At 40.7% G+C, this 12082-nt stretch overlaps 1 protein-coding gene across 1 annotated transcript; it reads left to right on the top strand. All coding sequences in view use genetic code 11, as the record gives it.

The window, feature by feature from the left end:
- Positions 1 to 7032: 7032 nt before the first annotated feature.
- EGR_00322 (hypothetical protein) lies at positions 7033 to 8430 on the top strand (the record flags this gene model as incomplete). The annotated part of the gene is made up of 2 exons (XM_024489571.1): positions 7033 to 7253; positions 8340 to 8430. The coding sequence occupies 2 exons, from the start codon at positions 7033 to 7035 to the stop codon at positions 8428 to 8430; spliced, it is 312 nt and encodes a 103-aa protein (XP_024356249.1).
- Between the last annotated feature and the right edge of the window lie 3652 nt (positions 8431 to 12082).

Raw genomic sequence — 12082 nt, forward strand, 5'->3', positions numbered from 1 at the left:
GCAAGTTGCGAAGTGTCCCAACGTCCAATTTATCATTTTTAAAAACTTTCATAGTAACAGGATGATGAATAGTAAGCAAATTTTTTTAATAAAGGGCATCCATCCCCGCCGCAGCACCTCTTAATGCTGCCAGTGTTTAAGGTTCACAACTTTCGAAAAATGAAGTTCCACCAGGAACTTCGCGCCTCTTTCCTAGGCTTTGCCGAACAATGAACCCTATCGTGCCACGCATTTTTCAAGAGAATACCAGGTAAGTGATTATGTTATTTATGGTCAAGAAAATTTTTGTAAGGAGTACTTTGTGGTTCCCCGGGAGCTGACGTATGCCGGGTATTGACTGCATTGCTGTCAACGACAATTTGACATCGGACGTAATTAAAATAGATCTCAAGGATAATTTCCAACCTCAATTAATTGAAGCTGGCGAATTCTAGTCCAGAATGGAGACTATACCTTCTAACAATTCAATATAATGCTAAAATAAAAGTATTTGTTATTTAAACTTTCCACTTTTTCGTCCGTAGAAAGTCAACGAAATGGAGGATCCCTCAGGTCCTTACCGATTCGAGCTTGAAATCACCCAGCATATAGTTTGAATACACTCAGTTGAATACAGGCCATAATTTACTCGATGAGTTTTATTTTTATGACCTCTGACTTCTAGCTTTCTTAATTCGAACATGTGAATGACAAGAAACAAGAAACAATCTACCGTGCATTAGCACCAATGCATTACAGGTTTGGGGTTTTGAAGCTGCGAAACAGTTTGTTTAAGGTTAAAATTAGACGTTTGAGGGGCTTTTGCACACCTCATTGTGGGTGCACAAACAGAAAGTGGTAACCATCTCTTGAGCATTTGTATCTCGTAAAGCAGTCGACAAAATAAAAATCCACTTTGTCTAGGTAGAACAAGTGGAGCAAAAACAAAAGTGGAAAAAGACGGTCCATAGCTTAGTACAACAATAAATTTTAGTAAGTTTTTAAGAAAGAACTAAAGCTTATATGATTAAACTAGTGGGCAAAAGCACTTTTACTACAGCTTACAGGAATAACCTTTTAAAGATTGACTGTGAATTACCACCTAAGAAAGTATTAGATATTGCAGTCTTATCCATTGAGTTTTCTAGTAAAACAAGTAATATTCGTTGGCATGAGATATAATTTTTTTAATTTTTCAATGAAATTCCCTTTTTCTCCCACACATATAAGCTCGACCAAGGGAAGGCCCATTTGCTTAAGCAAACACTCTCGGTAAACGCATCTGTTCCATTTACCATTTTCCCACCTGATGCATTATTTTCTTGTTATTCCAGTGAAGTCAATTCCTCCGAAATGCAAATGTTTTTCTCACCTCTTTTCCCATCCTCAGGCCTTTAGCACAAACAGTCAAAATCCTCAATCTCTTTTTTCTAACTCACTTCACATTTTTACAGTAGAAGGAACTTTCCTTTGAATTAAGGTTCCAACTCATTTTAAAATGCACGAGAATCCAAAATACTAATGAGAGCATGTAGGAAGGTTATAATAACCACCTATGTATACTGGTGTTGAATGTTGATATTTATTTACTTATTTGTTTCCGACTTTATGATAAGTTTGGATGTTCTCCTTGCCTCCGACACATAAAAAAACGCGCCATGGCAAACTTTCAAAGCATACATTCACTGAACTACAGGGGGTTATACAGTAATAGCATAGAAAAGTAAACCTGACCTGTAAGCATGAAATAAGTAGATTTAACAACAATAGAACCTTTACTCTGCAGTCATTTCAACTTGGTTGAAGATGCATTCTCTGTGCAGATTGCGAATCTGCTCCATTTGTATGTGTCAAAAGGGAGCAGCATACAGTCTTCACGCCTATTCCTGCCGTGCCATCTCGAGTAAGCTTGAGACCATTGTAGCTATGTAACCATTACATCACATCGTGTTAGGCATCTTCCAATGCATCACTATAGGAGAACTCTGAGCAGCCAGTTTTGTTTTCAAGATGAAGACAAATTACGCCTGGAAATTTGCTTGGACATTAGTCATGCAGCAGTCTCGGCTTTTGGCCTGCTTTTATTCCAACGAAAGACAAATATTCATTGTGGCATAGACATTTTGGTCAATCATTTAATTAAAAATGACATATTTACCAATTAGGCCTGACCCTTGCAAGCACAAGAATTACTTTATTTGCTCGAGCCTTTCGTAGCTCTTTTAATAGATTTTTACGCCGTTGAGATAACGTAGTTTGAAGGGATGGAAATAGCCTCCAGCCTAAAATCACCTTAATTGCCCTTTATGCAGACTTCACTACTTGCAGTGAAGATAGTGGTCAACATGCATTGGATGTCGTCAAAATTAAAAGTTCAATTCACGTACTCTTCGCACAATTAGGACGATTTTGTGGGGAGATAACTGGCACTTTGTAGCCCACAGAGAGTGGTGAAACTGTAGTAAAGACTTACAGCAATAAATGTATCAATATAACCTCAGTGGTATCGCATAAAATAACATATCCGAATGAAATAGCACAGAAAAGGATGGCATAGTAAAGCGAGAGCAATCCAAATGCCAATAATGATGCTATTGAACACATAAACCAGAGTAGGAACGACTCACCTTTGCATTGCCGTTGCCCTCATTACAAACGAGGAAAGAGATGCTTAACTTCAAATTACAACTTACAGGTCCCTATTTCAAGGCTGCAGTGTTTGCGATCTACCAGTTAAAACGCAAATGCAACATCTTGCACCCCAAAGAGGGGTCTCTGCATTCATATAGTCAACACCCGAAAGTGTGGTTCAGCTCACCCTGCAGTGACCAGTTCATAATGTCCCTTAATTGTTGGCAACCAGCTGCCTATCCATTGCTGGTCGCAGCTCTCGCTCTAGACTGAGGTGGCCTCGTGATGGGAATTCGCTTAGCATAAAGCAGAAACTTATTTTGTTGTTGAGGTCCTTCTGCGCATTCGACTGAGTCAGCGCGGGTCTACACTACACCGTCTGCAGGGTAAAAAAAGGGGAGAGTAAAAATTACCTCGTCACCCATGTTTTTGTCAATGCACTGAGTGAAAAAGTCTTTTCCTTACTTGGAAGGTACATTCGCAGGCCTGATGCGATAGAAGTTACAAATCATCTAAGTAAATTATTTTCCTCAACACGAAGGTACCTTTTTTAACTTCGGAATTGCCTAAAATGCGGTGATCAATTTAATTAGAAAATTCGAAAGATTTTTTGAAATTGCGCAGGAAAAAGTTTACTTTAGCAGAGGCTCTAAATTGGGCCAACGTTCCGTGAGCCACAAGTGGTGTGACTGATTAATCATGAAACTTGAAAAATAAATTTCTTGCTTTTATTTCGGACACAATTTAACTGCATCTCAATGTGATGGGACATTCATATCATGCATCACCAAGAAAATATATATAGAAATCCATAACACTCAGCTCTATTTCAAGCAGTTTTAAAGCTTTAATTTGTATTTCCCCAAATATGCGTTGATGTAGAGTTCCAACCGAGGTAAGCACATTCCTGTCTTGGTAAGTTTACAGTCATCGAAACACCTCTTGTGTTTGCGATAGTCAAAACAATGCGCCCCACCTCCCATTAAAAGAAAATTGACTTCGCGTAGGAAAACAAATGCGACCAGGCATGACATTCCTTTTTCAGGAAACTCACAAACAAAATGGGATAATGAAAACTTGTGGTAACATCAAAACTACTGGCACGGGATACTTACAGCGCCGCATGTTCTTTCCCTGGAACTTTGGTTTCATCAATGTGACAATAGAATACAGATAGGCTTTGATGACGCCAATTATTTGTAAAAGAGATTTACTGTGCCACTGGTGGTGCCATGAAGGGTTTGAGCGTTCCTACTAGGTTAAGTTCCCAATTGTAGTTCATTATGTCGGAGAGGAGGGTTTTTTTTTTCAACAATACAATAATGCATTTAAGACTAAAGCCCTTTTTGATTAAATGCTTTATTTTCTGAGTAAAATTGTTTCGGTTTGCACGGTTTTATTATTTGCTAGAATTCCAGGTGATTTAGCTTACCGGCAGTCTCCACATAGTCCTATCACGCAAACGAATTCTGGAAAACCCTCCAGTTTTATATACGGAAAAAGGTAATTGCGTTCACAAAAAATGTGGCGTCGGCCTTTTTTTACTTATCCACACCCTTCGTATCGCTTTTGTGTAACGTACTAGGAATAATGATTAAAGCTACAATTAACCGGAAAACGTATTGCCAAGGTTCGCAGTGGTAGTCGTAGGGACTCAAGACTACCCTAGAGACGAGAGAAGGCAAAAAACTACGGCAGAATACGCATTGACGACATACAGAATGGCTTGGGGGCTACTGAAATGGCCCGGAGGTCAAGTCGTCCAATGGCGAGGCCAATAAATAGCCCGTTACCACAACCGAGAATTAAACAAACTATCAAGTATTACATAACTCCTCTCCTCTTTTGAGTGTCTCCGCCACTCCCTTTGGTCAAACTCCCGCATCAGCTATCACAACGTGGTCAGTGCTGTAAGGAAACACCTACAAGCCAACCGCGTCAGTCATCAAATTTCCATGTAATTGAGAGAATGTCTGACTGCATTGTCACTGATCCCATTGACAATTCTACTGTATCTGGAGTTTTATCCTGTTAGGAAGCTGTACTGGTGAAAGGGGAAATGTGGTGGCCAACACGTGGCCTAAATGTAGAGTCGAATAACAAAGAACGGGATTATACGCAGCTCCATGGAAGTAGGGTTTGTATTTTAGAGCCGTCCAGCTACATCTGTCTACCTGGGTTCTATCCAGTTAGTTGAAAAGTGGAGGAAGCGTTGCTTTTTCACCTAACTGACCGCTTCATAGAGGTACAGTAGACAGCCCTATAAGGGAACTTCTTTAAAGGGATCACTGCTAGTGTCGCTTCGATTGTTAATATCATTCCTGCAGAACACGGAAATGAGGTAGGTGCCGAAAGTTGACATCATGACTAGCCCTTCTGTTGGGGAACGTCACCGATTCTCCCTTCGCAGCACATACGCTGCTTTCACAGCAGCAGAAATCAGGATAGATGGTCTTTAAGCTTGGATTCGCTTTTGGCTTCCACAAAGGTAGCGCTGCGAGACTTCTTCGAAGACGAAAGAGGACATAATAATTGGATAGATGTATTTTTGGCATACAGTAAGGCTTAGGGCGACTGGCATGACCTGGAGGCCAGCCCACCCGGCGGAGGCATAACTGCAGGACCTTTGATTGACTCCTTTACCAACACCGAGAGTTAAACAAACAGTCAACGTATTACAATAGTAATTGTATAGTTTACAATATGCAACTGATAACACTGGCAATATTCCTATAATAGAGACGAAAAAGGAATAATTTCAGGTTAAAAGCTGCATTTTGATGCTTGAAGCATTGCATTTCTTTAAAATAACATCAGATAAATATTTAGAAACTACACCAGTTATTCACGTATTTAGGAAGTTTTCACCTAAACACAAAGCCATTGAGGCTCAAAGAATAATACTTTAAGTAGGTGGTTCGCAATGAAGAAAGTGTTTTGACGAATAACTTTCCTAAAGAGTTCAGTACCACATTTTATCTCAAACACCAAAGAAAGTTTTTTAAAATAACATGAAATCTGTATGTAAAAAGAAGAAAATTTTGACGTATTTATGCATTTAGGTAAATGTATGTCTAATGTACAAGTCAAGGAGATTCACACCTTTTTGTACTTAACATTGCATAAACTTCTTTACAAGAATTTTTTGGAGTTACGCAGCCGACGAACGCTGTGACTCACTTGCACTGCAAGTAATCTCCGAATCATCCCGAGTTGTTTGTTTATTTTTTTAAGCGACTTGACATTTAAAATTTTGCAAAGTAGGCCTGTCGACAATCACTTTCATCCGACACTTTTTAGCAGCTCGCTCTCTCGTGCATACTCCTGTAAATCACTCATTTTTCATGAAGGAAGGCATACACACACACAACCGTCGGCAGCTTCACTAGAGGGCATTTATTCATCCTAAGTGGACAAAAGAGTGAAGAAACTCCTCTTGAAGTCATTTCAAAAACTTCATGACTATTCCCTTAAAATAATCCCATCTTAACAAAATCCACAGCAACGGACCATTCGCTCGCGTAGTTACTCCACTGCTGGATGCATTATTTAGCCAGCCGAAGTCGTTATGATTCCGATTTGAGTTCAGGCCTAGAGATACCTCCTTCGGGCAATAATGAGACACTTTTATCATTCAAACGCTCAACTGCTCAAGTGGTCAAGGAGACTGTAACGCTGAAAAGGTATACAAACGCGCTATTTGGGCCTATGAACACCAAGTCTGCCTGAAGATGGAATGCCAATTATTGTATGGGGTAATCATAAACTATCTAAAACATGAAAGGCCCGTGTAGGATACTTAGTATGGATTGTGGATTGCAATCGATTTGAACAAGCTGCTTCAGATTCATCAAGAAGTTTTGGATAAAGAATACACTCCACGCTTGGTGCTTCTGCCATTTCAATTCTATTAAGGTTTAGGCTTTTTGAGGATGGGATAGCGTGAAAATTCAGAATATGTCAAACTAAGGATGGAGTAGGCCCCAAAAAGCTCATTGCTTCTGTAGTGCCCTAAGATAAGGCGGCGTCTCTTCACAAACGGGAGAGGGAAAATTAACAACCTCGGCGAATGACTCAGTGTTTGCATGTGTAAGAGAGAGCAAGAAAGGATGAGATAGGGGAAACACCGCCTCCTTTGCTGTTTGCCGGCCGACCGGATAAAAAGCTATTTTTTTCTCTTTAAGCTGGGTTGTACTCCGCCACCCCAACCCTCGGCAGTCAGATTTTCAAACCCTAGAGACGGTACTTCGGCTGTTCAAAGGCTCGCCAACTCTCTCCTTGGCCTAGGGGAATAAGTGAGTCCTCATGTCTTCTTTCCTCTGCCTCTGTAAAAATGAAAGTAACCCTTGTAAATAGGTATACACAGTACTAACCACTAGACTTGTATGACCTAATAATTTGTCTTTGCGATTTGATTGGTGGATGAAACAGTCAGGTGTTGGTATATTCAGCTCCACGAACAATCCCACGTCTGACAGTCAGGATGTGCAACACAATGCTGTGAGGGTTGAAGGCAGAAAAGAATTTGTTTTAGCCTTCGAAACTAATGGACCTGTAGCTATGATCTGCTTTCAGTCCAAGTATATATTTCTCCCAATTTGGGATTTTAATTGTAATGAAGAAAATCGACAGGAATTACGCCTGTAAATCTAAATGACAATGGACAGAATCTATAATTCTGCACAGTTCAAACTTCAATTTGAGATTTGATGAGATCCGACTAACTTATTACGCTTTAAGTGGTAAATGGCCGCGGACGACCGAGGTGAGTGGGAAAAGCTGATTAATTGCGATGGTCATTATTTGCTATTCCACTGGGGCGTAGTTTTATGAATGAATTTCACTAAAATAGATGGCATGCGATTATGAGTCAACCGTTGGTGTGTTGCCTCGACGAGAGGAGACAGGAGTTTGAAGATACCGAAGTGATAAATATTACCTGCGCAGCCTCTAGGCTGTCAGCCATCCATGACATTGTGCTCGCATGGCCAGAAGAAGCTTCACAATCAGAGTTCGCCTGTGGTAGGCTTACCTTTTATGTAGGGCTCAGTTTGCCTTCAGGGAAGTGCTGAAGAGTACGCAAATACATTTACTTTTAATTGGTAGTGCTTCATCTGATGAGTCATAATGTCCCACATTACAGTTGTTTTACGAGGACCTTTTTAATTCAATTCTTTGCTACAGCGAGGAAAGTGCACTACCCACGGCACCGCAAATCCTACTAATTTAGGAGGCACATTAGCCGGTGTGATGGGCAGTGTGACCCACTGATGCTAACTCGGTGGAAAATCAGATTAAAATATCATCCCCGATCCTCTCTTTCTCCCACAAAGTGTAACAACAGACGTCTAAGGATGAGCAATTTGCACAAAATTAGTTCGTGGTGGATATTTGCTTTTGCTTTGGACTAGGCGCAAATAGGTCAAGACGATGTAAAAAGTGAATTATTATGAGATGCGATTTCAAGTATTTAACTTCCATTCTACTTGCGTGTAGAACAATACCGTCCAGTTTCCATTATTAGCCTAGAAAGATTCCTCCTACCGATTACGTGGTTAGGTAGAAAGGTCAAACTCCATGTTCATGGTTCGAAAAATCACAATCCAATCAGATGAGCTTAATAAATAATGAATGATTAATGATACCAGGTTACAGGTGCATAAATGCCTTTAGAATGTGAACTTTCTGACAGGGATGGGAAAACTGAAGTCAATGAATTTGAAAACTAGGACGACTTCCTATTTGTTTAACTTAATGTCACTTCTTACTACTGTTTATAATCAAATGGGTTTCATATTTCTGTTTCTCATGTCAACTTAATGTCAGCTGTAAATATGAAGACAAAAAAACTTTCTCAGACTGGTATGCTTTTTTCCCACAGCCAATTTTTTATTGACATCCTGTTCACAATTAAACAAGATGTTCTCAAACTTATTCGAACCTGTATTTCATTTAAACTATCTACAGTTTTAAAAGTTAAAATCAGGCTACCTTAACCCGTAGGTGCATTTCAATTCCCATTGTAGCACCGCAATAATTCTCTGTCATAGTACATGGACAGAACATGTTTTGTTGACAAACTCAAAGAACTCGGGGCTGTTGGCATAGCCCAGAGGCCAGCCTACCCGGCGAAGGCACAATGGCAGATCACCTAGGTAACCACTTTGCCAAAACTGAGAGTTAGACAAACATCCAAAGTATTGCATAGCCCTCGCCTATTTTGAGCGTCATCCCCGGCGGCCTCCTTGTTCAGCCTCCCGCGTCAGGCATCACAACGTAGTCGGTAGTGTAAGAAAAACACCCACGAACCAATCGCGTCACTCATCAAATTTCTATGCAACTGAGGAGATGCCTGATGGCAACGTCACTGCTCACTCTTGACAATTTTACTGGATCTGAATTTTCGTCCTGCCGGGGGACTGTATTGGGGGACGGGGGAATGTGTGGACCATCATGCTTGTCCAAAGGTAGTGGTAGAAACACTGGCCCAAATGCAGCGTCATGTAACAAAGAAAGGGGCGTGGTGGTAGGGTTTCGCGTCTCTTCCTCCTTGCCACATTTTTCTCACGTCAGAGCTGTTCAGTCGTATCCATCCGGGTTCAAACAAGCTGGAAGAGAAGTGGGGTAGGTATCGCGAGTTGGGATAACTGATGTCTTTATACATTTGTGGTAGACGCCTCCGCAACTAAACTTTTTAAAAGGTTATCGGCTAGTGTTGCTTCAGTTGTTAGTAGCTTTCCTGCAGACCACGGGATTGGGGTAGGCGTCGAGGGTGGACAGCATTTTCAGCTCTACTGTTGGGGATCGTCACCGATTCCCTCATCCACAGTGTATACACTTCCTCCGCCCAGCTGGGGTGCATCATCCATCAGTGGAAATCAGGATGGATGTCCTTTAAGACTTCTATGAGACTTCTATGAAGATAAAAGACGACATAGTACTTGGGCAGAATATGTGTTGTCAATATACAGATGGGATTAAGGCTACTAGCATGACCCGTAGGCGGAGGTAGGATGACGGATGCCCTAAGTGGCTCGTTACCAAAACTGAGAGCTAAACAAATGATGTATTACATCAAGTCTGCCGTTAGGTAGAGCTTATAGAATTTAGCATTTATCGCATTGCGTGTTATGTTCCACGTTCATTAACATTTTGACACCACAGAAGTACTTAATTTATCAAATTAAAACGAGTTTAAAATTACCTTGCCTATTTCTTTACCTAGCCGAAATCCGGGATCAGGCTCTAAAATCGTTGTCTCAGAGATTATGATGGTCCTTAAGCAGATGAAATTTGCAAACCAACATGCTGTGATGGTTGTTAAGTTATACTAACCACTGCACTTAGACGATTTTGTCCTGCCTTACTTTTGTAGACGGATTCTGACATTTTGGCATGGTAGCTTTTGCAATCTGTCACAAACGCCTCAGATTCTGCTTGCAAGCTAATATTATTATTCAGGTATAGCTAAAATCTTCACCTACATCCCGTTCATAATACTACCTGCCGCCCCTTTCGACACACAAGCCGAGCATGACCAGTAAAAATGACGTCTCAGGCCGATACTCGTCAGATTGCCACCGCATTGTCAACTCCTGCTGCTTAAATAGTCAGAACCAAAATATTAGCAGTGATAGGTAGCAGGGTGCGTACTTAATTGTATGCTACACTTAGTAGAGATTTACTTTTAAGAGGTCCGGATTCTTAATCAATTTCTCCAAATCATTGTAGCAAAGGCTTTTCTAGACCAGTACTCTAGAGAGCAAGCGGTAAATTTTGCCTCAAACTTATGCATGCGGATGATATCTAGTGTACTTCATCAATTTTGAGCACAATTGCCGTTGTCACGTCGTACGCTTATATTGAGGCTTATAAAATGCACTGCGATAGTGTTTGGTGCCGTAAACGGTTTGGGTAACAAAGGATTTGAGAGATGACAAAAGATATTTTATGTTATTTCGTGTATATTTTTAACTTTTTTTGCTTTCGCAATCTGAATTTAAATGTTTCCTTCACAGTTATTATACATTCTTCTGGATTGGGATCATCCAGATAACTGCAACACCCGATTCTACTAGTGAAGGCTTTAGCATCTAGCACAAAATTTTTGGAATTTAAGCAGGTGTCCTGTTAACCGAGGAGCCTCCTAGCTTTCTCGGTGTGTTAAAAAGTACCTTTAAAGTAGGGGAATGACAGAGGAATCAGTAACGCTAGCTCCCCCATTACTTTACTAAATGATTTCTGCACTGACATGCATAAGAGGCGTTTAATTTGATGGCTCATGGATTTTCGCTGAATGTATGTTTCTAGCAAGACTACGCCGTTTACTAGCACAATAGCAACATCACGCAAATCAATCTAAATTAAACGGATAAATCACAAATTAATTCCAAAGTCCGTCATTAGTTGATAAATGATTAATTAAGTAGTAGATCCCGTTGGAGCAGAAGAGTTTGTTATTAGTGTGGGTTAAATCGTCTGATTCGATTATGGCAAGCCGTTTGCAGCTAGAGGCGGAGGTGCGTGCGATATTTGCCTATTCAAAGTCAGACCCATACAGCCACCTTCACTGTTTGCACTTTACACAAAATGCCAATTTTATGCTTTTCACTGATACCGTCTAGGGCACCCAAATAGAGTCACCCATTTTGCCATGACATCCACTGATTGACTATGAGGTGGAAAGCCCGGAGATACCGCAAGCAAAAAATACTCCTCACTTTCTTCTCTCATCTCACTTTCCTCTTAACAAGCAAATCAGTGAAACCTTCATCATGTCATTAACAACCACGTTCTTTTCTGTTAAAAAACATGTACACATGCACCTGCTAACACATACCTGCTCACTGCACCAGTGGGCACAGAGGCTCCTATGATGGTTTAACGACGGTTTCCGTGGCCTATGTGGACCAGTGAGTCACTGGCGTGAGATGGGAAAGAAAGGAAGCATTTCCTCTATCTTTGCGTGCTGCGGTACGAGAAATGCGGTGGTAAATCTGTCCAATTCTCCGCTGCCATGGCACACCTCGGCCACTACTATTTTCCACTTGCCCATTGTACATTCTGTCACCTCATCCTAGTCTTTGTTGCACCCTCTGCATTCTCTGTCCCTTCTGACTCCTTTTTTCTCAACTCCAGCAAAACAAATATATAAATGAGTCCTTCCTTTGCAGACAGTTTCCGTCTGCATTGTCCTCCGTCTTCTGTTATCAAAAGATGATGACTCGTCCCTACTTTCATAACTGCCGTTGCTTTTCTTAGCCACCTTTATACCTTCAATGTCTCATCCGACTTTTGCTTAATTATTAATGCTTCAACGGAGGAACTCTATTTGTCTAGTCTCAAAAATCGTCTGAAAGTTATTAAAAAGGCCCTCTTTTATGAGTACCATTTACCACTAGGGTGAGTTACTAACCATTACCAAAAGCGTAAGCAATGGTAAAAATGACCCATTCAGTATAAAGTTAATAAT

The sequence above is a fragment of the Echinococcus granulosus genome (genome assembly GCF_000524195.1).
Source record: "Echinococcus granulosus chromosome Unknown EG_S00001, whole genome shotgun sequence".
Classification (NCBI taxonomy): Eukaryota; Metazoa; Platyhelminthes; class Cestoda; order Cyclophyllidea; family Taeniidae; genus Echinococcus; species Echinococcus granulosus.